At 37.9% G+C, this 27,661-nt stretch overlaps 1 protein-coding gene across 2 annotated transcripts; it reads right to left on the reverse strand.

The window, feature by feature from the left end:
* Positions 1 to 784: 784 nt before the first annotated feature.
* CENPH (centromere protein H) lies at positions 785 to 27,467 on the reverse strand. 2 transcript variants are annotated; one of them, XM_025924676.2, is made up of 9 exons: positions 27,235 to 27,467; positions 16,306 to 16,361; positions 11,188 to 11,236; positions 10,499 to 10,573; positions 8,609 to 8,665; positions 6,070 to 6,133; positions 5,673 to 5,724; positions 3,714 to 3,877; positions 785 to 1,949 (listed from the first exon to the last, which is right to left on the reverse strand). In XM_025924676.2, the coding sequence occupies exons 1-9, from the start codon at positions 27,360 to 27,362 to the stop codon at positions 1,854 to 1,856; spliced, it is 741 nt and encodes a 246-aa protein (XP_025780461.1). In that variant the 5' UTR covers positions 27,363 to 27,467; the 3' UTR covers positions 785 to 1,853. The 2 variants fall into 2 exon arrangements, with proteins under 2 accessions (XP_025780461.1, XP_086555872.1); XM_086699746.1 differs by lacking the exon at positions 27,235 to 27,467 and adding an exon at positions 20,954 to 21,156.
* Positions 27,468 to 27,661: the final 194 nt, after the last annotated feature.

A 27,661-nucleotide genomic window follows, 5' to 3' on the forward strand; every position in this document is an offset into this window, starting at 1 on the left:
TCACCTGGGTAGCTCAGTGGCTTGAGAGTCTGATTCTTGATTTCAGCCCGGGCCATGATCTTGTGGTTTGTGAGTTCCAGCCCTGCATCAGGCTCCATGCTGACATTGCAGAGCCTGCTTGGATTCTCTTTCTCTCTGCCCACTCTTTAAAAAAAAACAAAAGGAATGAGATGCTAATGCAAGAGGCCAAGTTCTATTTTTTAGAAGTTTATTTACATGTTTTTTAGTAATCTTTACAACTAATGTGGGGCTTTAACTCATGACCCCAAGACCAAGAGCTGCATGCTCTACTAAGAGCCAGCCAGGTGCCCCAGCAAGTTTTATTTTTTAATAATACAAAGTAACATTTGCTCTTTTTATTATTTAACTTATAAAAGTAATGCATGATATAGAAATACAAAATTTAAAAAGTCACAATTGGGGGATGCCTGGGTGGCTCTGTCGGTTGAGCATTCAACTTCCCACTCATTCTCTCTCTCTCTCTCATAAATAAACATTAAAACAAAACAAAACAAAACAAAGAGTCACACTTGGGGCTCCCAGGTGGCTCAGTAGTTTGAGCATCTGATTTTGGCTCACGTCATGATCTCACCATTTGTAGAATCAAGTCCCATGTTAGGCTCCATGCTGATACCGAGGAGCCTGCTTAGGATTCTCTCTCTCCCTCTCTTTCTCTGCCCCTCCCCTGCTTGCTTCTCTCTCAAAATAAATAAAAGAACGGTTTTTTGTTTTGTTTTGTTTTGTTTTATAAAAAGTCACAATTACTCTACAACAACCACAACAGTTACACTCTGGATATTTTTTTGTTTTATTTTTCAAGGTTGAGGTGCTTTATTTGCAGCTCTATTTAAAGATGTTGATGGGGTGTCGGGGACTTGGGGAGATGTTGGTCACAGGGCACAAACATGCAGTTAGAAGATGGGTAAGTTTTTGGAAATGTGACGCACAGCATTAGTGGGTGGTTATAGTGGTTACAATTAACAATACTCTATTATATACTTCAAAGTTGCTAAGAGACTAGATCTTAAATGTTCTCACCACAGAAAAAAGAAATAATTATGTAACACGATGAAGATGTTAGCTAATGCCATGGTGGTCAAATCAGCCCCCTGTACACCTTCAACTTACACAATGTTTTGTCAATTTTATCTGTGTATTAAAAAAAAGAGAGAGAGAAAAAAGAATCTGTGGGGAGATAAATATAAAATGAGATTTATCTGAATAAAATACAACTTAGAGTTGGAAAAAAACCCAAGAAGTGGATATCATTTTCTAATATTTCTAATATTTTAGTTGACTGACAGATGCACAGAAGTATTCCAAATGATGGTGGTTGGGAGGATGGGCTAAATGGGTGATGAGTATTAAAGTAGACACTTGTGATGAACATTGGATGTTGTATGTAAATGATAAATCACTAAATTTTATTCCTGAAATTAATATTACACTGTGTGTTAACAAACTAGAATTTAAATAAAAACTTGAAACTACAGAAAGAAAGAAAGAAAGAAAGAAAGAAAGAAAGAAAGAAAGAAAGAAAGAAAGAAAGATTGATTCCAAATGACAGTTGGGATTGCCAGGAATGTTGTAAAAAAATGTCTACATTCAGTGGAAAGCTAGATTAGATGTCTTTTGGGAGGGAACTATGCAAGACTAAAATCTTCAGATTCTTTTGGAGTATGCCAGTCACTTTAATTATCATATTTAAAACAATAGATTCCATATTATAGTGTTAAGTTACAAAAAATTTGCAGTATTAGAATAGTTCCAAAAACACTAAAAAAAATTACTTGAAATATGCTATTTAAATGATATATGAAAGATGGAAACAAAAAATAATAAAACAGAAATTCTTATTTGATCATGGTGAGATTCTTCTCAAGCTGTAGAACAATTTCCTTAAAGGCAGAATCCTCTGCCCAGTTGGCTTTACTTCCTAAAATGAGGTTCTGTAATTAAAAAAAAAAGAAGAAGAAAATTTTTACATTACATTTTTAAGTACTTTTGAAAATTTAACAAGCTTTTTAAAAATCTGCTTTCAACGATGTTTTGAAATATTTACCAAACTAGGTGTCAGCATTTACTCTATGAAAAAAATACATTCTTGTATATTAATTTCCACTTTAAGTAAGACTTCGGCCTTGATCCCCATAATGCTAAGGAATATTTACAATGTTTATAACAAACTTTTCTGCTTCATCAGTTTTGTGGATAGTTTTTACCTGCTAAGGAGTTTTACAATGGTATTCTAGATTAAAGGAAAAAGACTGCAGCTCCGATTCAGAGTCATTTTGCACTTCTACAGTGAAAAATTGCTTAAGCATAAACTGTTATGCCCTATTTATTATTTTAAAACTATGGCTCAGTGATAGCAAGTTACTAATTGAAATCCTGTTAAAACAGATTTTAGAATATAAATGTGATATTGTTTTGTACAAAATTATAAAACTTGGTCTATCTATAGTATTTTCTTGCTCTTGGGCTAGTGTTTATAAATCCAATTAAATTACAAAGGCAAGTGGAAGTAAGCATTCAAATAGAAGTAAACCCATTAGGGGCAGGAGCTCTTAAGGTAGCCACAACTATGTTCTGCTTAACAAAGCAATGATTTCATTAAATAAGACTTAATTAAGAGTATATGAATAAAACTTAAGAAAAGCAAAATAACAGAAGACTCAATGTAGTAGGAAGGAACATGTACCCCAAAAAATTAAAATAATCCTGTCCTTATAATGCAATCCTCCACTTGAGGATAGCCTAGGGGACTTCCTTAACTCCTAATCAAGTAACCCACTGTTACTAAAACGTAGGTTTAAGACCGGAGGACAAATTTCTTATGCTCAGATACAAGAACTCATATTCTACAAGGATATGCTTTAAACATAATAAGCATTTGCTTTCACACATAATAGGCAGTTAATAAAGGAACACATAGGGGCGCCTGGGTGGCGCAGTCGGTTAAGCGTCCGACTTCAGCCAGGTCACGATCTCGCGGTCCGGGAGTTCGAGCCCCGCGTCAGGCTCTGGGCTGATGGCTCAGAGCCTGGAGCCTGTTTCCGATTCTGTGTCTCCCTCTCTCTCTGCCCCTCCCCCGTTCATGCTCTGTCTCTCTCTGTCCCAAAAATAAATAAACGTTGAAAAAAAAAATAAAAAATAAAGGAACACATAAAATTTAAGAGGTGAAAAAAGTTTTTAATAGGTGACATGATAATAACTACCAACACTTATTGAGAATTTAGTTTGGCCAGACATTATACTAAACAGATTAACATGAATTATCATCTTCAGTTTTCACAACCTCTCTTTCTAAACAGGGAAACTGATGTTTAAAAAACCTTAAATTATTTGTTCAAGGTCCAGAACTATTAAGCTGCAGTCAATATCGTAATTCTAGATTCCCATCACCCCCATCCATGTTTTCCCCATTCTCCCTAGTTCAAGTCTAATGGTCTCCACCATTATACCATTCTGCCTTCACGGAGCTGCTAAAATCATTCCACTTGTAAGTGCCTAAGATTAAACATAATAAAAAAATCAAAGCCTTAAGTATTAAATACACATAAATTCCAAATATATGTAAGCAGACTAGTATATAGTATTAAATTCATGATTTTTTCAGGGTCAAAGACTAACTGAAAGCAAATCTGAAAATAAGAGAAACAATCATTTTTAAAAAGTTCTTTACCTCCTTTCCTAATTTATATAAATGTTACCTGGAACACATGTTGAATCACTGTAGTAACTTGTATCTCCGTCTGTAGGTTTTGTTGTACGGTCTTTATCTTGTCTGAATTTTCCATAATGGCCAAATCATCTTTCTGTTTGTTCTTTTCAGTCTGTATTTCTAAAAGCTTACTTTCTGAAGCTTGTTTTAATTCTATTAGGTTAAAAATAAAAACAAAAAAACACTACATATTAACAACTACAAACAAGAATCCTGAAAAACTGTGAAGCAGAACAGTTCCTGTCTATTTCAGTCAAGAGAAAATATGTAATAAGCATCATTTTAGGGTGCAGTTCCATTTTGATCTGAAAATGACTTTTGTGCTACAAAATACCAATATTTTAATTTTACACTTAGCAATGTCCTCCATGAAATGTTCACAGTATGTATGTATGACAACGATGGCTGTCTACATATATTTGAAGGGGCATCAAGTTAAGTGGACTTCTACTGGGCTGCCAAAAGAATAGACAGAGATATACATGAGGAAATATTTTTGCCTCCTTTATTTACATAAATGACATAGCAACAAGATAAATTTTCACCGAAAAGATTCTCTTCTCCAGAGATAAAAATATCAGCAAACTTTTAGTGTAGTTCCTGAAATGTTCTAAGAATTAAACGATTTGAAAACATAAATGGGTGTGTCCCAGGAGCTTGGTTCCTTGACTTTTAATGGATCAAAAGTAGGTTGGGATCAATGGAAAAAACATTAAACATCCAAAGGATGATTAGAACAGATGACCAAGACTACTTCTGACCCTGAGATAACTTACAAACAGGCAAATTTGTGTGATGTTTAAAAATAAATTATGCCTATACTATTAAATGAAAAAGGCAGTTTACAACATAGAATAAAATGAGGCCTACTTTGATAAGAAATAAGCACTGAAGATGATTATCTCTTGATAGTTTACTTTTCCTAAGTATACTTTTCTGTTTCTAAATTCTGAAAATGTGTATTACTTTTGAAATAAACATTTCAATAACTTTAATACAAAAAGCCATCTCATTCATGTTCATTAAGTTAAAAAGCTGTAGAATCATATGTATCAACCGATCATTTAAAATAATGTATATGTATATTAAAAAATTATGTACATATTAATATGTTTATATGAGCAGGGAAAAATGCTGGAATGATATATGCTCAACTGTGGTCACCTAGGAAGGAGGTTATGAATTTCACACTATACTTTTCTGTATCATTTTTTTTTCCCTGAGAATGTATTAATTTTGTGATTTAATGGTCTAAAACAAAAAAAAAAAAAAATCAAGCTAAATACACTTTAATACTACTTTTATTTATTTATTTTTTAAGTTTATTTCAATGTATTTATTTTGAGAGATACGGTGTGAAGTAGGTGGGGGGGGGGGGGAGAGAGAGAGAGAGAGAGAGAGAGAGAGAGAGAGAGAGAGAGAGAGAATCCCAAGAAGGCTCTGTACTGTCAGTACAGAGCCCGAGACAGGGCTTGAACTCATGAAACTGTGAGATCATGACCTGAGATCATGAGCAAGAGTCAGATGCTTAACCAACTGAGCCACCCAGATGCCCCTGACTAGTACTTTTAAAAATGCCATGTGTAGGGGCACCTGAGTGGCTCAATTGGTTGAGCATCCAACTTCAGGGCAGGTCATGGTCTCAAGGTTCCTGAGTTCGAGCCCCATGTCGAGTTCCACATGGACAGATCAGAGCCTGGAGCCTGCTTTGGATTCTCTGACTCCATCTCTTTTCTGCCCCTCTCTCCTGGACTTGCATGCGCTCTCTCTTTCTCAAAAGTAAACTAAAATTTTTTTTTAAAAATGCCATGTGTAAAATTATGAGAAAATTTGAAAGCTAAGAAATTTCTCAATGGCTGAGATAACTGGCCTTATCAATCTCCATAGTAAGTGAAAATGTTTTCTACAAGAAAACAAAACGAAAGCCAAAACAAACTGTTCTACATACGTAATCTCTTCTTTCTAACATCAAGCAGTTTTTCCTCCAAATCCCAAGATTCCTGTTGTTAGAAATAAAGATTAAGGCACATTACCTAAGAACAAACCTGTAACACTTACATCATTGAATTTTATCTATTAGTTCTCCTTTTCCAAACCTCTGTCTAGCTCTCGATCCCTTTATTTCCATACAGAAAAGAGACAAAGGACAGTAGCTTAAATTACAAGTAGATAATTAGCCACAATGTCAGAAATAACTGAGTTATGAAAAAGAGGAAACTTAAGGACTGTGAATTCCAATCATACCAGTAACCTCTGGGAAATCCTATATAACAATACGAAATACAGTTGCCAGCATCAAGTTACTGAAATCATGAGAATGTGTAAAGAGCCCAAAGTGCAGTTACCTGCTGTGACTTCATGATTAATTTGTTTAGCTTTAATATGTGTTTCATGTTATCCATGAGCACACTGAAAAGGAATAAAAAATATGACTTGTTAACCTTAATTAAAAATAAAAAAATCTCATTAATGAACACACATCAATTACTATCTATTTCCTTTCATGAAATTTACTGTATACTTTAATAGAAAGTCATCATTTAACAAAATAAACCTGGAAAAGTTTGATGTAAACTAAATTTGTATTTAAAATTAAAGATGCAGGGGCGCCTGGGTGGCTCAGTTGGGTCAGGTGTCCAACTCTTGATTTTGGCTCAGGTCATGATCCCGTAGTTCATGGGTTTGAGCCCCATGTCGGGTTCCATGCTGGGTTTGGAGCCTGCTTGGGATCTTCTCCCTCCCTCCCTCTCCCTCTCTCTCTCTACCCCTCTGTCCCTCCTCCTCCCAGGGCCTCCCTAGCCGTCCCCGCCCCCCTCCCCCCCCCCCCCCCGCAGCAACCCCCAACTACTCACTCTCTCAAAATAAACTAAAAAAAATTACAGATGCAAAAAAAATAATAAAAACAATAAAATTAGAGATGCATTTCCCTAGAAAAATCTGTAATCACAGACAAAAAAATATTAAATTTAAGCATGTATGAATGTTTCTAAAAATCTATTTTGGAGAAAAAGCCCTAATAACTTGCTAATAAGCTGCTTTAAAATAAATACATTTTATTTTTTAGAGCAGTTTTAGGCTGACAACAAAACTGAAGGAAGGGACCCATTTGCCCCTGCAATGACACAAGCACAGCCTCCTTGACGATCAACATCCCCCAGGATAAAGAAAGATCTGTTCATCACAAATGAATCTACATTTAACACATCATTATCATCCAAAGCACAGTTTACATTATGGTTCACTCTTGGTACTATACATTCTATGGATTTGACAAATGTACAAAGACATGTATCTATCATTATAGCATCAACAAGAATAATTTCACTAAATAAGCTGTGTTTTTACCCTCATGCCTTCAACAAAAACCTGTGTTAGGCACCAGGAATGTAAAGCAGAATAAAACACAGAGAGGAAAAAAATCTGTTGAAAGAGATAAATCAATCCACAACTATAGCACAGTGCCATTACAACCAGCAATAAATATGAACTGCTGAGAGTTAAGCACAGAGTACAACAAGGGAAACCCTGGAATCTTAAAGGACATGAAATAATTACCTAGATCAACTAGTTTGGTATGGCTGGAGCCAAAGGGTGTAATGTAAGACTGGGTAAGAATAATGGTTCTTATACTTCAAAGTGCCACAGTCCTTTGTGGATCACCAGATCACCCCACCACCCTCATTTATCTTCAGAGACTGAGTCAAAAGGTTTGGAATGGGACCAGGAATGTGATCTCTGTGATAATACTAATTGTTCTGATAAACAGCCAGGCATTTGAGAACACTGCAGAAGGAGTTTGTTAAGGAGGCTGAAAATGGGAATCTTTGCAGAGACCTGGGAAAGCTAAGCTCATTTTCTACTAATTATAGCTATACTGATTTGTAAACTTCAAAACATGCTAAAGGCACTATCACAGCCTACTTGGTCTTTCTGTCCTCTTTGGGTGTCAATATGTCCTGTACCTCTTTAACTCAAGAATGTTTAAAGCTCTCCTTTCAAGGAGGGCCTAAATTCAGATTTTAGGATTTATGGAATCCTGGAGTTAAAGGGAATATGGGAGAATGCATTACCAGTCTGAACTAAGACACCCAAAAAGGGGAAGTGCTCAAATACATCCAGCACTTTTATGGTGCTAATGGTAGGGGATCTTTTATCACAAGATTTTTAGAACAGGTAAGGCCTCTAAGACCAGACACATAGGACAAGATCATAGAGAACCTTGACCGCCAGAGTTTTTATTTTATATTCCTTCGCAAATAGTTTAACACATACAAACTCATTTCTGCCAATGAAAAATGAGGCATATAATTCCTATCTCCATTGGGTTACTGGATTAAATGACATTAACCCTGTTCCTGTTTTATAGTAAACACTGAACAAAAATAAACTTTCAAAACCTTCCTTCAAATTTTCATATTTTCTGGCTAAAAATCTCCATTGCTTCTTAGGGCTGCAATACAAACAAAATATTGGCAGGACTATAAAAAGTATAATGCTGAAGAGGGTGCACAAAACTTCCATCACTTTTCTTATTCCTCAGATATAGGTGGTTGGCATTGATGGTAAATTAAAAAAATGTCCACAAAACTGGGGTGCCTAGGTGGCTCAGTCAGTTAAGCAACCAACTTCAGCTCAGGTCATCGTTTGTGAGTTCGAGCCCCACATTGGGCTGGCTGTCTGCTGTCAGCACACAGCCCGAGTTGGATCCTCTGCCTCCCTCTCTCTCTGCACCATGCCCCTCCTGCTCATGCTGTCGCTCTCTTTCTCTCCTTCAAAAATAAATAAAATCATTAAAAAAATTTTTTTCCACAAAAATAAAGTCATTATGCCAATGTCCCTTCTTATTCTCATCCTTAACAAATCCAGAAGAAAAAACAAACGTACCTAGTCTGGGGGTTAATTTTCTCCAGGTTTTTTTTAAGTGCAGCCGAAAGTTGCATCCTATAATGCAAGGGAAAAAAGCTTGCATTATAAAACATGGATAACATTTGTGGTACATTGAAAAGAAAAAAATTAAATATTACAAGTTAAAGACTGATTTCCTTTAAATGTAACCTAAACCAAAGTAGTTTTTAAAACACTACTGTAAGGGAAATACTTTGACAAATAAGTTACAGAAATGAAAATGACAAGATGGCTCGGGCTGTGCACTACTATGCTGAGGGGCTGATGACACTTGAAATCAGCCTGAGGTTTGCTCTCCCAGCCATTCACCTTGGTGAAGGGCCAGCAGGAAGCATTAAGCATTAACACACTACAGAGATTAGCACAGGCCTGAAATGGAGAAAGGGAATATAAAGCCATATTTGAACGTAAACTTTAAAATACACCTATATACAAACAAACTCCATAAATTATTTTTAAATTCAAACAGTTAATAAATAAATAATAATGAAAATGCAATCAACTTAGCAATATTTAGGTCATTTCCTCACGTATGTCACACAAAAAAATTTGACTCATTAAAATAAGATCTCTTACTAGTTCTGAAGTCATCTTGAAGAATATGATCTAGGGCACATGGCTGGCTCAGTGGGCAGAGTATGCACTCTTGAATTGGGGTCATGAATACAAGTCCCATGGAGGGCATAGAGCTTACTTAAAATTAACTAATTAATTAAAAAAAAAAAAATATATATATATATATATTATCTATACAATGAGCCAGCTTGAGAAGAGGGAAAAATGTTCACTGCTGTAAATGATTAAGAGGACTTTAACTACTTTTCAATTAAATGTATAAGAAATTCATCTGGGAAGGCCACAAATCTAAGGAAACAATTTAAAGTCATTCATTTAAGTGGAATTATTAATTCAGATCACAAATCTATAAGAAAGCTTATTTACCTTATTCATAGCTGTATACCAACACCTACTATAAAGCTTAAGACATAGTAAGCACTCAAATATTTGTTGAATGAATTTTAAAACATGAATGAATGAATGAATGAATGAATGAATGAATTTTCATATAGGCAAACCTATATGAAAAATATACTTAGGAGCGCCTGGGTGGCTTGGGTAAGCATCCAACTCTTGATTTTGGGCTCAGGTCATGATCTCACAGTTTGTGAATTTGAGCCCCACTTCAGGCTCTGTGCTGTCAGAGGCGCTGCTTGGGATTCTCAGTCTATTTTCTGCCCTACCCCACTCATGTTCTTTCTCTCAAAAAAATAAACATTAAGGGGCGCCTGGGTGGCGCAGTCGGTTGAGCGTCCGACTTCAGCCAGGTCACGATCTCGCAGTCCGGGAGTTCGAGCCCCGCGTCAGGCTCTGGGCTGATGGCTCAGAGCCTGGAGCCTGTTTCCGATTCTGTGTCTCCCTCTCTCTCTGCCCCTCCCCCGTTCATGCTCTGTCACTCTCTGTCCCAAAAATAAATAAACGTTGAAAAAAAAATTTTTTTTAAATAAACATTAAAAAAAAATTATATATATTTATTTATTTAAACTTGATGACAATTCTTTTACTTGACTAACAGTTAACCGCAGTAATGGAATCTAATAATCCTTTGAAACATTGAATGGGATTTAAGCTCACCCTTCTACTTCCTTGTCTGATATTTCCTTATTAACTGAATCTTATATAAATACTTCTAATGAAGGTATTAATGAATGATGTTAACTTTTCTCTCAGGGCTCAAAATTTGTGTGACCATTATCTGATGATCATTTCACTTGATTAATCATTTAGACTAGTTAAAATATTAACTCTACCTCAAATCATACCGATTTTGCATTCAGTTCACGATGTTTATACCAAAAATTTAATAATTACCTGTGTAATGCAAGCCTTTTTATTTCAAAAGCAGTTTTCACCTCTTCAATTTCATTTTCCAGGTCTTCAATTTTACTATCAAAGAGGCATGAACAAAAGAATTTCAGCAATATAAAAAAAAATTCCCCATTAGAATAAATATATAAAGCAAGCCTTTTAAAAAGTAAAATGACTCTCTCTTGATAAAAATATTCTACAGACCCCCACATTGATGCATTTATAGATTTGATAAACAGATACCTCTGAGATACTTTACTAATTATGTTGTAAAGGGGGAATGCCAAAAGTGCTAATGGGATCACTAATGTAACGTAAGAACATACCGTATATCAACAACTTCTCAGTATATGCATGAAAAATTACTTGGAAAAATAAAGAAAAGGAAAAAGAAGACAATGGTGTAAGATGGGTAATAGTATCAAATCTTAGTAAAAAACAAAATTGAGGGGCACCTGGGTAGCTCCGTCGTTTAAGCCTCCAACTCTTGGTTTCAGCTCAGGTCCTGATCTCACAGGTTGCAGGATCCAGTCCCACATCAGGCTCCATGCTGAAAGCATGGAGCCTGAGTGGAATTCTCTCTCTCTCCCTTTCACTCTCTCTGCCCCTCCCCTGCTTGCACTCTCCCTCTCTCTCAAAATAAATAAATAAAAATTAAAAAAACACACACACAATTTAAAAATATGACATACGCTTCAATTTGCTTATCTTGCATGATTTGTTCTGGAGTTTTTTCTTCACCTACAAATAAATAATTTTTTGAAGTTAGTAACAGTTTAGAAGAGTGCTGTCCAGGGACATCTGGTGGTTCAGTTGGTTAAGCATCTGACTCTTGATTTAGGCTCAATTCATGATCCCAGGGTCTGGGATCAAACCCTGCATTGAGCTCCATCCACCTTGAGCATGGAGGCTGCTTGGGATTTTCTCTCTCTCTGCCCAACTCCTCTGCTTGCATTCTCTCTAAACAAAGGAACAAACAAAAAGATTCTCTCTCTCTCTCTCCCTCTGCCCCTCTCCCTTCTTCTTCTTCAAAAAAAGTGCTGTCCAACAGAAATATAATGGAAGCCAGAGACTCGAACCAAACATTTAATTTTTTTTTAAAAGTAGGCTCCATGCTAAAATAGAACTACCATACAACTCACAGGTATTTATCCAAGGGATACAGGTATGCTGTTTCGAAGGGGCACATGCACCCTAATGTTTATAGCAGAGCTATCAACAATAGCCAAAGTATGGAAAGAGCCCAATGTCCATCAATGGATGAATGGATAAAGAAGATGTGGCATACATATATACATGTATATATACACATACATACAATGGAGTATTACTTGGCGATCAAAAAGAATGAAATCTTGACATTCTCAAGTAGGTGGATGGAACTAGAGGGTATTATACTGAAGAAATTAGTCAAAGAAAGAAAGAAAAATATCGTATGACTTCACTCATATAAGGATTTTAAGATACAAAACAGATGACCATAAGGGAAGGGAATCAAAAATAATAAAAAACAGGGAGGGGGACACAAACATACGAGACTCTTAAATATGGAGAACAGAGGATTACTGGAGGGGTTGTGGGAAGGGGGGATGGCTTAAATAGGTAAGGAGCATTAAAGAATCTACTCCTGAAATCATTGTTGCACTATAGGCTAACTTGGATGTAAATTTAAAAAATAAATAAAAATTAAAAAAAAAGAAAGTAGGCTCCACGCTGGGCATGGACTTGAACTCATGAACATGAAGCTTGAACTCATGACCCTGAGATCAGGACCTAATTTCAGATCAAGAGTCAGATGCTTAACTCACTGAGCCACCCAGGTGCCCCCCAAAAACTTATTCTTTTACCACCCTCCCAATTTCCCTAAATTTAATTTTAAATTTCTCATTTCCATGTTATAAATCAAGTAAAAATATTTCAGTATAACTTATTTAAACCCAATAGGTCTAAAATATTAGCATTTCAACATGTAATTAATTTAAAATTACTAATGAAATATTTTACAATTTTTTTTCTGTATTTTACATTTATAGCTTCTCCCAAGGACTAATCACATTTCAAGTGCTCAATAGTCACATGGACTAGCGGTTACCATATGGAAGAGGCCGGTTTTAGAATAATGGACAAAAAAAAGGAGTAAAATATTAACATGAACAATGCAATATCAAAAAAATCATCTCTATGTCTATCTGTTAGCAACAAACAACTAGAAATTAAAAGATAAAATTACGTTGCAAAATTTTTTTCAAAAACATGAAATATTTAAGGATAAATTTAACAAAATATGTACATGAGCTCTACAATGAACACTTTAAAGTAATGAAAAGATACATTATTTATAGGTATTAGAAGAATCAATACGGCTAATACAATTTCCCCAATATGATCTATAGAGCCCAATCAAATCCCAAACAAAATTCTAATACTTTTTTTTTTTTCTGTAGAAATTGTTAAGCTGGGGATGCCTGGGTGGTTCGGTTGGTTAAGCATCTGACTCTTGGTTTTGGCTTGGTTCAGGAAGCATCAGGCTCTGCACTAACAGTATGGAGTCTGCTTGGGCTTCTCTCTCTATCCCTGTCTCTGCCCCTCCCCAGCTCACAATCTCTCTTTTTCTCGCAAAACAAATAAACTTTAATAAAAACAAAGAAAGAAAACAACAAGCTGATTTTAAAATGCATATAGAGGGGCGCCTGGGTGGCGCAGTCGGTTAAGCGTCCGACTTCAGCCAGGTCACGATCTCGCGGTCCGTGAGTTCGAGCCCCGCGTCAGGCTCTGGGCTGATGGCTCAGAGCCTGGAGCCTGCTTCCGATTCTGTGTCTCCCTCTCTCTCTCTCTGCCCCTCCCCCGTTCATGCTCTGTCTCTCTCTGTCCCAAAAATAAATAAACGTCAAAAAAAATTTTTTTTTAAAATAAATAAATAAAATAAAATGCATATAGAGGGGCGCCTGGGTGGCTCTGTCGGTTGAGCCTCCAACTTCAGCTCAGGTCATGATCTCATGGTTTGTGAGTTCAAGCCCCACGTCGGGCTCTGTGCTGACAGCTTGGAGCCTGGGGCCTGGAGCCTACTTCGGATTCTGTGTCTACCTCTCTCTCTGCTCCTCCCCTGCTTGCACTCTGTCTCTCTCTCAAAAATAAATAAAAACAATTTAAAAAAAAAATTTTTTTTTAATGTTTATTTATTTCTGAGGCAGAGAGAGACAGAGCATGAGTGGGGGAGGGTCAGAGAGAGAGGGAGACACAGAATCAGAAGCAGGCTCCAGGCTCTGAGCTGGCAGCACAGAGCCCGATGCGGGGCCCGAACTCACAAACCGTGAGATCATGACCTGAGCCGAAGTCGGTCGCTTAACCGACAGAGCTACCCAGGCGCCCCAAAAACAATTTTTTTAAATGCATAGAAAAACACAAAGACCTAGAATAGTCAAACCAATATTGATAAAGAAGAACAACACTAGAAGTCTTACAGTAGTGATATCAAGATTTACTATATAAAGCCACAGTAATGAAGATACTGTGGCATTATTGTAAGCATAGACAAATACCTCAAGGGAACAGAGAAAAGAAACCCAAAATAAACCTACACATAAATAATGGAGAAAGGAAAGAATTTGAACAAACGGGGCTAGAAAAACTAGATTTCTGTAGGGGAAAAAAACAAAATGAATCTTGATTCTTAGCTCATACCATACAAAAAAAATTAACTCAAAAAGGACCACAGAACTGAATGTTAAATCTAAAACCCAAAGCCTCATAGAACAAAACAAAGGAGAAAATCTTTATGACCTTGGAGTGGTCACAGATTCTTAGGACTTAAAATCATACACCACAAAAGACCAAATAACTTGATAAAAAGCACTGCATCAAATTAATGCCTTTGGTTCCTCAAAAGATAGTCAAAAAACAAGGCAAGCAACAAACTGGGAGAAAATACTTGCTAGTTATATACATAGATACAGTGATTCCTACATATAAATCTATATGTATAGGTAGATACATGAAAAGAAAACCTGCATTTATAAACAAAGAATGCAAATCCAATAACACTAATAATACAATTAAAGGGGGTGCCAGAGTGGCTCAGTCAGTTAAGTGTCTGACTCTGGCTCAGGTCATGACCTCGTGGTTCATAAGATGGAGCCTCATGTCCAGGCTCTGCGCTGACAATGCACAGCCTGGTTGGGATTCACTCTCCCTCTCTGCCCCTCCCCTGCTCGCACTCTCTCTCTCTCAAAATAAATAAACAAAAAATATATTTTTAGAAAGCCTGGAATATCAGACAGACAATACACGAGAACTACCTTCAGATCTATGGACCTATAAAACAAATTGAGCAGAGTCTGAAAAGTTCCTAAGTTCAATCATGTATTCAGGTGAAGTAAGATATCTATGTGGTCCCTCAGGTTTTCCACATTCTTTTTTTTTTCTTAAAATTTTTCAAAAGTTTATTTATTAGAGAGAGACAGAGAGAGCATGAGTGGCATAGAGAGAAAGCGGCAGAGAGAGAGGGGCAGAAAGAGAAACATAGAGAGATAAAGAGGGAGAATCCCAAATGGGCTCCGTGCTGATATCCCAATGCAGGGCTGGAACTCACAAAACTGTGAGATCATGATCTGAGCCGAAATCAAGAGTCAGCAGCTTAAATGACTGAGCCATCCAGGTGCCCCTTCAAAACTCTTGATTCAGGCCCTCTGGGTGTCTCAGCTGGTTAACCATCTGAACTTGGCTCAGGTCACGATCTTGTGGTTCGTGGGTTCGGGCCCCACATCAGGCTCAGTGCTGACAGCTCAGAGCCTGGAGCCTACTTCGGATTCTGTCTCCCTGTCTTTTGGCCCATCCCCCTGCCTTCTCCAGCTCATGCTCTCTCTCTTTCAAAAATAAACAAACATTAAAAAAAAAAAACAAAAAAACAAAACTCTTGATTCAACCTAAAGTATCAATTGGTTTTATTCCTTAAGCCCATTTCACAGAGAAAGAAAGATTTACCAAAACCTATCTTTGTAAGCCAAGGGCTTACAAATCAGGTGGCAAGAATGGTTAGTACTTCAGGAGAGCTAAACTATTATTTTAGTAATCTCTTGCTCCCTAAGACTTCTGGATTAATGGTTTTAAAGATAACTTTAAATTTGTTCAATGTTGGGGCGCCTGGGTGGCTCAGTTGGTTAAGCGGCCGACTTCAGCTCAGGTCATGATCTCGCGGTCCGTGAGTTCGAGCCCTGCGTCGGGCTCTGTGCTGACAGACAGCTCAGAGCCTGGAGCCTGTTTCAGATTCTGTGTCTCCCTCTCTTTGACCCTCCCCCATTCATGCTCTCTGTCTCAAAAATAAATAAACGTTAAAAAATAAAATTAAAAAAAAAATAAATAAATTTGTTCAATGTTTAGAATTGAAAATTTGTCATTCATGTCTTTAAGCTGATCTCCCTTCTGCCTCTCATCTCTATATTCCAGTGTTTCTCAAAGTATAGATCTTAAATCACTTGCTTAACAATCATCTCATCTGCTAATTTAATCTCCAAGTTGTTGATGGTAGCAAGTTCTAGGACTCCTTCCCACAGGAATTTCCCAATTCTCTGATCAACAGAATTTAATTGTCCAGCATTGTTATTTACTTTTTAAAATCGATTTCCTGAACCCCTAACAAGTTCCCGAGGGCTGGGGCAAGCTTGTTTTTTGCCTTCTTATATAGTATACCACTATATTATGCTGCCACTCCTGTTCCTATAATAAATGACTTTTTGTAAAGTTGATATTCTTTTCTCTAGAATACTATTCATCATCAAGCTCACAAAATCTTATTTGAAAATGAAAATACTTACTCGCATCAAGCATTGACTTATATTCCAAGAGTTGCTGTTTAGTTTGTGCTTTCAGCCTAAAAACAGATAAAGAGAAGAGAAAGTAATATATGTGTGTGTGTATTTTTTTTTTAATTAAGTAAACTTTACTCCCAATATGGAGTTTGAACTCATGACCACTAGATCAAGAGTCACATGCTCTATTGACTGAGCTAGCCAGGTGCCCCAGATGGTCATATATTTACTGAGGTTTTATTCATTAATATAGGATAAACCAACTCATTTTTTTCCAGAAGTTTATGCATTTAATGAATGTAAATAAACTCAGCAATAAGTCTTCTAGTTTTGCCTGATTTATTTAAAGTGGGCCTGAAGAGGGGCACCTGGATGGCTCAGTCAGTTAAGTGTCCAACTCTTGATCTCGGGGTCATGAGTTCAAACCCCATGTTGGGTTCCATGCTGGGCACGAAGCTTACTTAAGTAAAAAATAGGGGCACCTGGGTGGCTCAGTCAGTTAAACCTCAACTTGGGCTCAGGTCATGATCTCATAGCTCATGGGTTCGAGCCCTGCATTAGGCTCTATGCTGACAGCTCAAAGCCTGGAGCATGTTTCAGATTCTGTGTCTCCTTCTCTCTCTGCCCATCCCCTGCTCACACTCTGTCTCTCTTTCTCTCTTTCAAAAATAAATAAATATTTAAAAAGTTTGTTAAAAATTAAAAAAAAAAGAAAAAGAAAAATATAATAAAGTGGGCACAAAGAGTTCTGGTTCAAGATGACAACATAGAAAAACTGAACTCAACTCCTCCACAGAACACACCAAATTACATCTATTTTTAAAAAAAAATTTTTAATATTTATTTTTGAGAGAGAGACAGACAGACAGAGCATAAATGGGGGAGGGGCAGAGAAAGGGAGACACGGAATATGAAGCAGGCTCCAGGCTCTGAGCTGTCAGCACAGAGCCCGACACGGGGCTCAAACTCACGAACTGTGAGATCATGACCTGAGCCGAAGTTGGACACTTAACTGACTGAGCCACCCAGGTGCCGAATCAAGTTACATCCATTAAATGCCCTATTCCTCTTGAAGAACTAAGGGCTGAGTGAACAGCTACTGAATAAACCAACAATAAAGAGAACAAAAAGACAGCAGGAAGAGAGATGGACACGTGCTACGATTTGGAAGAGAAACTAGCATACATAGCTCCAGCTCCAGCCGGCAAAAGTCACCAACCACACAGTCTGCACTGGGGACACCATACACAAGTGCACTCCTTCAAGTTTAGAAGTAGCTTATTTGCCTAATCCATAGAAACAAACACAAAAAGTCAAGCAAAATGGGGAAACAGAGGAATATGCTCCAAAAGGAAAAAGAACTCAATAAAACAAATAAACAATATGCCTGAAAAATAATTTAAAGTAATGATCATAAAGATACTCACCAGGCTGGAGAAAAGAGTGGAAGAACCCAGTGAGATTTTCAATAAAGACACAGAAAATACTAAAAGGAACCAATCAGAGTTGAAAAATGTAATAACTTAAATAAAAAGCACATTAGAGGCCATCAACAGATTAAAGGATGCAGAAGAATGTATCAGTGATCTGGAAGACACAGTGATGGAAAGCATGCAAACAGAACAGCTAAAAGAGAAAAGAAATTTAGATGCACAGAGAATTCCAAACCAGATGAACCCAGGGAGGTCCAGACCATGACACATATTAATTAAAATATCAAAGGTTAAAGATAAAGAGAGGATGCCTGGGTGGCTCAGTCAGTTAAGTGTCCAACTCTTGATTTCAGCTCAAATCATGATCTCACAGCTCATGAGTTTGAGCCCCATGTCAGGTTCCGTGCTGACAGCGCAGAGCCTGCTTAAGATTCTCTTTCTCCCTCTCACTCTGCCCCTCCCCGTTCATGCTTTCTTTCTTTCTCTCTCTCTCTCTCAAAATAAATAAACATTTTTTAACAAGATACAGAGAGAATTAAAAGCAGCAAGAGAAAAACAAAAAGTACCTATAAAGGAAAACCTATGAAGCTATCAGCTGATTTTTCAGCAAAAACTTTGCAGGCCAGAAACAAGTGGCATGACAAATTCAAAGTACTGAAAAGAAAAAACTAACCTAAACTTGCAGGGTTATCACTAAGATTTGAAGGAGAGATAGGGTTTCCCAAAAAAAGAAAAAAGAAAGAAGTTATCACCACTAAACCAGTGTTACAAGAAATGTTACAGGGGCTTCCTTAAGTAGAAAAGAAATGGCCAAATAAGATATAAGAAAACGATACATGAAAAGATGTAAAATATGACAAGATATATATAAAATGTGGAAAACACAGTAAAAAGGGTAGAGAAGGGGAAAATATTTTTTCTTCCACAGTTTCCTGGTTTTTGTTTTTTTTATAGAATATGTTTGAACTTAAATGAACATCAAATTAATATGGACTGCTATTTATTTGGATGTTATATAGGAACCTCATGGTAGCCACAAACCCAAAATCTATGATAGATACACAAAAAATAAAGAGAAAGAAACCAAACACTACACTCACCGATTACAAAGAAAGAGAGCAAGAAAGGTCTTTTGCAGAAAAATTACAACCACACCAGAAAACACATTTTACAAATGGCAATAAGTAGGGACGCCTGGGTGGCTCAGTCTGTTGAGCGCCCGACTGCGGCTCAGGTCATGATCTCGCGGTTCGTGGATTCATGCCCCGCCTCGGGCTCTGTACTGACAGCTTGGAGCCTGGAGCCTTCTTCGGATTCTGTGTCTCCTTCTCTCTCTGCCCCTCCCCTGCTTGCACTCTGCCCCCCTCCCTCTCTCTCCCTCAAAATAAACAAAAAAAAAATTTTTTTTAATGGCAATAAGTACACACTTATCAACAACTACTCTCAATGCAAATGGCTTAAATGTTTCAATCAAAAGACAGAGAATGGCAGAATGGATTAAAAAGAAAACAAGATCTATCTATGTCCTGCCTTAAAAGAGACTCACCTCAGACCTAAAGATGTATATAGACTGAGAGTGAAGGGATGGCAAAACATTCACCATGAAAATGGAAGCCTCCCCTCACCCCAAAAGAACCTAGGTAGCAATACTTATATCAGACAAAATTGACTTGTTTTTTCTTCTTCAAAAAAGACTTTAAAGCAAAGACTTGGGGCACCTGGGTGGCTCAGTTGTTTGAATGCTCCATCTCTTGGCTTCAGCTCAGGTCATGACCTCACTGTTTGGTGGGTTTGAGCCCCACGTCAGGCTCTATGCTGATAGTGCAGAGCCTGCTTGAGATTATTTCTCTCTCCCTCTCTCTGCCCCTTCCCTACTCACACTATCTTTCTCTTTTCTCTCAAATAAAAATAAACTTAAATACATTAAAGCAAAGACTGTAACAAGAGACAAAGAAGGGCATTACATAATCAGAAAGGAATCAATCCAACAAGAGGATGTAACATTTTTAAGTATCTACAAACCCAACAATGGAGCACCTAAATACATAAAGAAATATTAACAGACACAACAAGAGAAATTGATGGTGATACAATAATGGTAGGAGGACTTTAACACTACACTTACATCAATGGATACATTATCCAAACAGAAAATCAATTAGGAGACAATGCCTTTGAATGACACGTTGGACCAGAGGGACAAAACAACATATATAGAACATGCCATTCAAAAACAATAGAATACATATTCTTTTCAAGTGCACAAGGAGTATACTCCAGAAGAGATCATAGATAAGGTCAAAAAACAAATCTCAATAAATTGAAGATTCAAATCATATTGTGCATCTTTTTTGACTACAATGGTATGAAACTAGAAATAAATCACAATACAAAAAAACTGGAAAAAATACAGACACGAAGACACTAAACAACATGATACTAAACAACCAGTAGGTCAGTGAAGCAATAAAAGAAAAAATAAAAAAAATATATGGAGACAAATGAAAATGAAAACACAATGGTCCAAATTCTTTGTGACACAGCAAAAACATTTCTAAGAGGGGAGTATACAGCAATACAGGCCAACCTCAAGAAACAAGAAAAGACTCAAATAAACAATCTAACCTTACACCTAAAAGGGACTACAAAAAGAACAAACAAAACCCAAGGTAAGTAGAAGAAAGGAAATACTACAGATCAGACCATAAATAAATGACATAGAGACTAAAGAAAAACTGAACAAAACAGAAAAGAGAAAATCATGAGACCAAGATCTTGTTCTTTGAAAAGATAAGCAAAATTGAACAACTCTTAGCCAGACTCATCAATAAAAAAAGAGAAAGACCCAAATAAATAATATCAGAATCAAGAAAAGTAACAACTGACACCATAGAAATACAAAGGATTATAAAAGTATACCATGAAAAATTATATGCCAACGAACTGGACAATCTAAGAAACGACTAATGCCTAGAAACACACCATTTTCCAAAACTGAACAAGGAAGAACTTAAATAGTTTTAACAGACTAATTACAATAACAAAATTGAATTGCTAATCAAAAAACCACCAGACAGTAAAAGTCTAGGACTAGAATGAGATTCAAAGGTGAATTCTACCATACACTTAAAGAAGAGTTAATACCTATTCTCCTCAAACTATTCTAAGAAGATAGAAGTGATAGGAAAACTCTGAAATACATTCTACAAGGTCAGCATTACCCTGATACCAAAACAAGACAAAGACACCACACACACAGGGCGCCTGGGTGGCTGAGCTGGTTGGGCATCTAACTTCGTCTCAGGTCATGATCTCGCGGTTCATGGGTTCGAGCCCCACAAGGGGCGCTGTGCAGATGGCTTGGAGCCTGGAGCCTGCTTCGGATTCTGCATCTCCCTCTCTCTCTGTCTCTCTGCCCCTCCACCGATTATGCTCTGTCTCTATTTCTCTCTCTCAAAAAAAAAAAAAAAAAAAAAAATTTTAAAAAAGGACACCACACAAAAGAATTACAGGCTAATATATCCCTGATAAACACAGATGCAAAGATCCTCAACAAAATATTAGCAAACCACATACAACGATACATTAAAAATATCACTGGAGCGCCTGGGTGGCTCAGTCAGTTAAGCCTCTGACTTCAGCTCAGGTCATGATTTCATGGTCTGTGAGTTCGAGCCCCCCATTGGGCCCTGTGCTGACAGCTCAGAGCCTGGATCCTGTTCCAGATTCTGTGTCTCCCTCTCTTTGACCCTCCCCCATTCATGCTCTCTGTCTCAAAAATAAATGTTAAAAAAAAAATTTTTTTTTTAAAAATATCATTCATGGGGGCACGTGGGTAGCTCAGTCAGTTAAGTTCATGGGTTCAAGCCCGGTGTTCAAGGCTGTGAGCACAGAGCCTACTTGGGAATCTGTCTCCCTCTCTCTTTGTTCCTCCCACATCCCTCCCTCTCTCTCTCTCTTTCTCTCAAAAATAAATTAAAAAAAAAAAATCATTCACTGGGGCACCTGGGTGGCTCAGTTGATTAAGTGTCTGACTATTGGTTTTGGCTCAGGTCATATTTCATCGTCAGTGAATTCGAGCCCCACTTGGGATTCTGTCTCTCTCCCTCTCTCCCTCTCTCTCTCTCTCTCTCTCTCTCTCCCCCCCTCCTCCACTGACACACACACACTCTTTCTCTCTTAAAATAAATAAACATTTTTAAAAAATCATTCACCATGATCAGGTGGGATTTATTCTAGGGATGCAAGGGTAGTTCAATATTTGCCAATCAATAAATGTCATACACATCTACAATACAAAGGATAAAAATCATATGATCATCTCAATAGAAGCAGGAAAATCATTTGACACAATTAAACATTCATTCATTATAAAAACTCCCAACAAATTAGAGTTAGAGGGAACATACCTCAACATAATAAAAGTCTTCCATGAAAAACCCACAGCTAATATCATACTCTATGGTGAAAAACGGAGAGCTTTCCTCTAAGGTAACAAGATGAGGATGTCCACTTTGACCCATCTTTATTCAACATAGTACTGGAAGTCCTCTCCATAGCAATCAGACAAGAAAAAGAAATGAGGCATCCATATCGGTAAGTATGTTAAACTGTCAGTATTAGCAGACAACAGGATACTATACATAGAAAACCCTGAAGATTCAACCAAAACACCTACTGGAAGTAATAAATGAATTCAGTAAAGAGGCAGTATTTAAAATTAATACCCAGAAATCAGTAGCATTTCTATATACTAACAATGTCACAGAAAGAGATATTTTTAAAAAACAACACCATTTACAACTGCACCAAAAGGAATAAAATAACTAGGAATAAACTTGACCAAAGAGGTGAAAGACCTGTACTCTGAAAATTATAAAACACTGATGAAAGAAACTTGATGATGGCACAAACAAAGGTAAAGATAGTCCATGTTCATCTATTAAAAGAATATTGCCAAGGGGCGCCTCGATGGCACAGTCAGTTAAGCACCTGACTTCGACTCAGGTCATGATCTCAAGGTTCATGAGTTTGAGCCCTGTATGGGGCAGTCTGCTGTCAGCACAGAGCAGATCCTCTGTCCCACTCTCTCTTCCTGGCCCTCCCCCGGTGACATTATCTCTTTCTCAAAAATAAACATTAAAAAAACGTTTTAAAATATTGCCAAAATGTCCATACCACTCAAAGCAATCTACAGATTCAATGCAATCCCTACCAAAATACCAACAGCATTTTTCATTAAACTAGAACAATTAATACTAAAATTTGTAGGGAACCACAGAAGACCTCAAATAGCCAAAACAAACCTGAGAAAGAAGAATGAACCTGGAGCTTTCACAATTCCAGATATCATGATATACGACAAAACTATAGAGATCAAAGCAGTATGGTGCTATCACAAAAATAGAGAAATAGATCAATGGAACAGAAGAGAGACCCCAGAAATAAACCCACATGTATATAGATAATTAATCTGTGACAAAGGAAGCAAGAATATACAATGGGGAAAAGACAGTCTTTTCAATAAATGGTGCTGGGAAAACCGGACAGCTACATGCAAAATAAACTAGACTTCTTCCTAACACCATACATAAAAATAAACTTGGGGCGCGTGGGTGGCTCAGTCAACTGAGTGTTGGATTCTTGACTTTGGCTCAGGTCATGATCTCAACAGTTCATGAGACTGAGCCCCACATTGGGCTCTGTGCTGACAGTGAGGAGCCTACTTGTGATTCTCTCTCTTCCCTTCTCTCTACCCCTCCTGCACGTGTGCAAGCAAGCATGCACTCTCTTTTTTCAAAATAAATAAATAAACATTTTTAAAAAATAAACTATTGGGATTACATCAAAATACAAAGTTTTGCATAGCAAAGGAAACCATCAAAAAAAAGAACAACCTACTTGAATGGAAAAAGATATTTGCAAATGATATATCTGATAAGGGGTTAATATCAAAAATATACAAAAAAGTTGCACAACTCAATACCAAAAACACGAACAATCTGATTAAGAAATGAGCAGGCGACCTGAATAGACATTTTTCCAAAGAAGACATACAGATGGCTAACAGACATGTGAAAAGATGCTCAAAATGACTAATCATCAGGGAAACAAATCATAACCACAATGAGATCACTCACATCTGTTAGAATGGCTAAAATAAAAGACAAGAAACAAGTGTTGGCGAGGACCCTCGTGTGCTGTTGGTGGGAATGTAAATTAGTACAGCCACTGTGGAAAACAGTATGGAAGTTCCCGGAAAAATTAAAAAATAGAAATACCACATGATGAGGGGGGCCTGGTGGCTCAATCTGTTAAGCATCTACCTCTTGATTTCAGCTCAGGTCATGATCTCATGGTCATGATTTCAAGTCCCACATCAGGCTCTGTGCTGAGCATAGAGCCTGCTTAAGATTCTCTCCCTCCTCTCTCTCTGCCCCTCCCCTGCTCACACTCCCTCTCTCTCATAAATAAATAAATAAATAAATAAATAAATAAATAAATAAATAAATAACAAATGATCCAATAATTCCATTTGGTATTTAACCAAGGAACACAAAAACACTAACTCCAAAAGATATATGCAGTCCTCTGTTTACTGCAGCATTATTTACAATAACCAAGACATGGAATCAACCTAAATGTCCATCAGTAGATGAACAGATAAGGAAAATGTGTGTATGTATATATATACCTACACACACACAGTATTGAGTATTACACAGCCATAAAGTATGAGATCGTACCATTTGAGACCAAAAAGGTATTATATTAAATGAAATAAGTCAGACTGAGAAAGATAAATACCATATAACTCCACACATAAATGCAATCTAAGGGAAAAAATGAATAAACAAAAATCAGAATCAACACTATAAATACAGAGAACTAATGGTTGCCAGAGAAGAGGAAGGTGGGTGGGGGTTGGGCAAAATGGGTGAAGGGGAGAGGGAGATACAGGCCTCCAGTTACAGAATGAGTATGTCCCGGGAATAAAAAGCAGAGCATGAGGAATACAGTCAATGATATCGTAATAGTGATATCATGGGACAGATGGTAGCTATACTCCTGGTGAACACAGCATAATGTACAAACTTCAAATCAGTGAGTTGTACAACTGAAACTAATGCAACACTGTGTCAACTACACCGAAATCTTATGGGGTGCCTGGCTGGCTCAGGTGGTGGAGCATGGGACTCTTGATCTTGGGGTGGTGAGTTCAAGCCCCATGTTGGGTGTAGAGATTGTTTAAAACTAAAATCTTAAAAAATAAAAAAGTCCTCAGAATAAGACACAAAACACAAAATGGAATCCAGTGGGGAAACAGCATCTAAGAATAAAAGTTAGAAGTTTGACTTTTAAATTTATTCTTAATACGCCACACTCAAGAAATAAATATGGGCCACACAAACAAACAGATCAAAATGGTGAAAACTGCAAACACTGTAATGAGTTTAAAAACAGACTGTAACATTTTTAGGAGACAGAGAAAAATAACAAAGATACTACTCCTTGGATAGATAATTCATATAGTTTCTCAGTTGTCCTATGATTGTAGTTAATTCAAGATCATACATAAAATAAGTAGAAAAGCTATGGGTAAGATGCTAACTAGTTATTAAGTTATACTTAACAACATGTTTTACATTTACATGGTAGTTTCATAATTCTGAAACTGCTCTGTGACTTTGAGACCTACATAAGTAGCTAAGTAACATTAGACAGACTTCTAAATCTCCATGGTATAAGTTCCTTAGATTTAAAGTTCCAAATGAAAAGAACGATTTCTCATAGGTTAAGAAGGTAGGCTAGCATTTTAAGACACTGTAGGAACAGTTTCCTTTTACCTGAGATACAAAAGGTGATCTCTTCTTTGTTGTTGTTTTTTTTTTAATTTCCTAATGTTTATTTATTTTTGAGAGAAGAGAGAGACAGAGCATGAGCGGGGGAGGGGCGGAGAGAGAGGGAGACACAGAATCCAAAGCAGGCTCCAGGCCCCGAGCTGTCAGCACAGAGCCCCACGCAGGGCTAGAACTCAGGAACTGGGAGATCATGACCTGAACTGAAGTGGGACGCTTAATGGACTAAGCCACCCAGGTGCCCCTGATCTCTTCTTTTTTTAAGTTGATCAATTTTTGAGACAGAGCGAGAGAGAGCAAGTAGGGAAGGGGCAGAGAGAGAGAATCCCAAGCAGAATCCGGATTCAGGATTCGAACTCAGAACCATGAGATCATAACCCGAGGTGAAACCCCAAGAGTTAACCGACTGAGCCACCCAAGCGCCCCAAAAGGCGATCTTTTATGTTTAATATTTTAGCATTTTATATTGTAGGTATGAAGGAATTTTTAAAGCGAGGTTGTGAGGCTTAGTAGCCAAGACCTTTCAAAGCAGTGGTAAATCTAAAATAGTTACAATGCTTTGGGGAGTTAAAGCAAAACAAAACAAAACAAAAAACTCTTGTTAGGGTTTAGAACAAATTTTTTTCTGTAGAGGCCAAACAACAAACATTTTAGTCTTTGTGATTCATAAGGTCTCTGCTGGAGCTACTCAACTCATACCCTGTAGCAGGAAAAGTTGTTCCAATAAACCCTTTCTTAAGGGCACTGAAATTAGAATTTCAAATAATTTTCACGTGTTTTTAAATTTTCCTCCAGGAAATTTTTTTGTCCCACCTACTTAAAGACATAAACATTCTTCTTTTTTTTTTTTAATGTTTATTTTTGAGACAGAGCATGAACGGGGGAAGGGCAGAGAGAGAGGGAGACACAGAATCGGAAGCAGGCTCCAGGATCTGAGCTGTCAGCACAGAGCCCGATGCGGGGCTCCAACTCACGAACCGTGAGAGCATGACCTGAGCCGAAGTCGGACGCTTAACCGACTGAGCCACCCAGGCGCCCCAACATAAACATTATTCCTAGCTTGAGAAGCCACACCAGAACAGGCAGTAGAGTAGACTTGGCCCTGTGCCATTGTTTGCCCACCGGATTGATATCCTTTCTCATCACATCTTCCCGTAGCAACTCTTGGTGGAAACGTATAAACATCAATCATCCTCTTGGTAGAGAAATATAATAAATGAGGCTTCTAGACTGAAAAGGGTCATAACCATAAAAACAAAGAGGAAAGACAACGTTTATTCAAGTAGCTGAGGCCTTAGATGCATCTCACTACGCGCTGGAAAATCGGGAGCCCAGGACGTGAGTGCACGAGAAAAGGAGAGGAAATTACACCTCCGAAGGCCTTAAGGGCCCTGGTCTCTGTGCTAAACACTTGCCTCTGAGTAGCTCATTTAACCCCCACTGCATCTCTACTAGGAAGGTGTAATCTCCCTCTGTTTCTAAGATTAAGAACGGTGCTTAAGGCGTTTAAATGAATGACTCGAGGACACTGCCACGAAGCGACCGAGTCAGAATTCGCAGCCTTAGGGGCTCTGAGAGCTAAGGATGGAGCTCTCCCCCACGACGCCCACTTGGATGCGGCCGAGCGAGCCAGAGGGAACAACCTGAGCAGCAGGGTTAGGCGGTCCTCGGGACGTGCCTCCTGGGCGCCGGCGACCTGTGGTGGCCTGCCTTCCCCGCCTCCGGAGTCCGGGGACTCGGTGGCCGCTTGTTCCCTGGGTTGCATCTCCATTCTAACTGGCGCTGGGAGGTACGGCCTGGGACGGTAAGATGCAGCCTCAGAGGCTTATCTTCCCGCCACTAAATTCTCTCCCGGAAAGGGCCGGAGGACCGTCGCTTCCCGTCCGGCCCCTTCCGCCCCACGGCTCCACCCCTTCCGTCCCGTCCCCTGGTTGCCGTGGTTACTTCTGTTTCTCTAGTCCTGGCTAGTATTTGCAACCATTACAGATCACTAATAAGAAAAGTTGAACTTTAAGCATCAGCTCTGTCGAGTGCTGGGCTAAGAGTTGGGCTACAGCCCTTTGGGACACA

The sequence above is a fragment of the Puma concolor genome, chromosome A1, assembly GCF_028749965.1.
Source record: "Puma concolor isolate L17-30 chromosome A1, mPumCon1.1.hap2, whole genome shotgun sequence".
NCBI classification, from domain to species: Eukaryota; Metazoa; Chordata; class Mammalia; order Carnivora; family Felidae; genus Puma; species Puma concolor.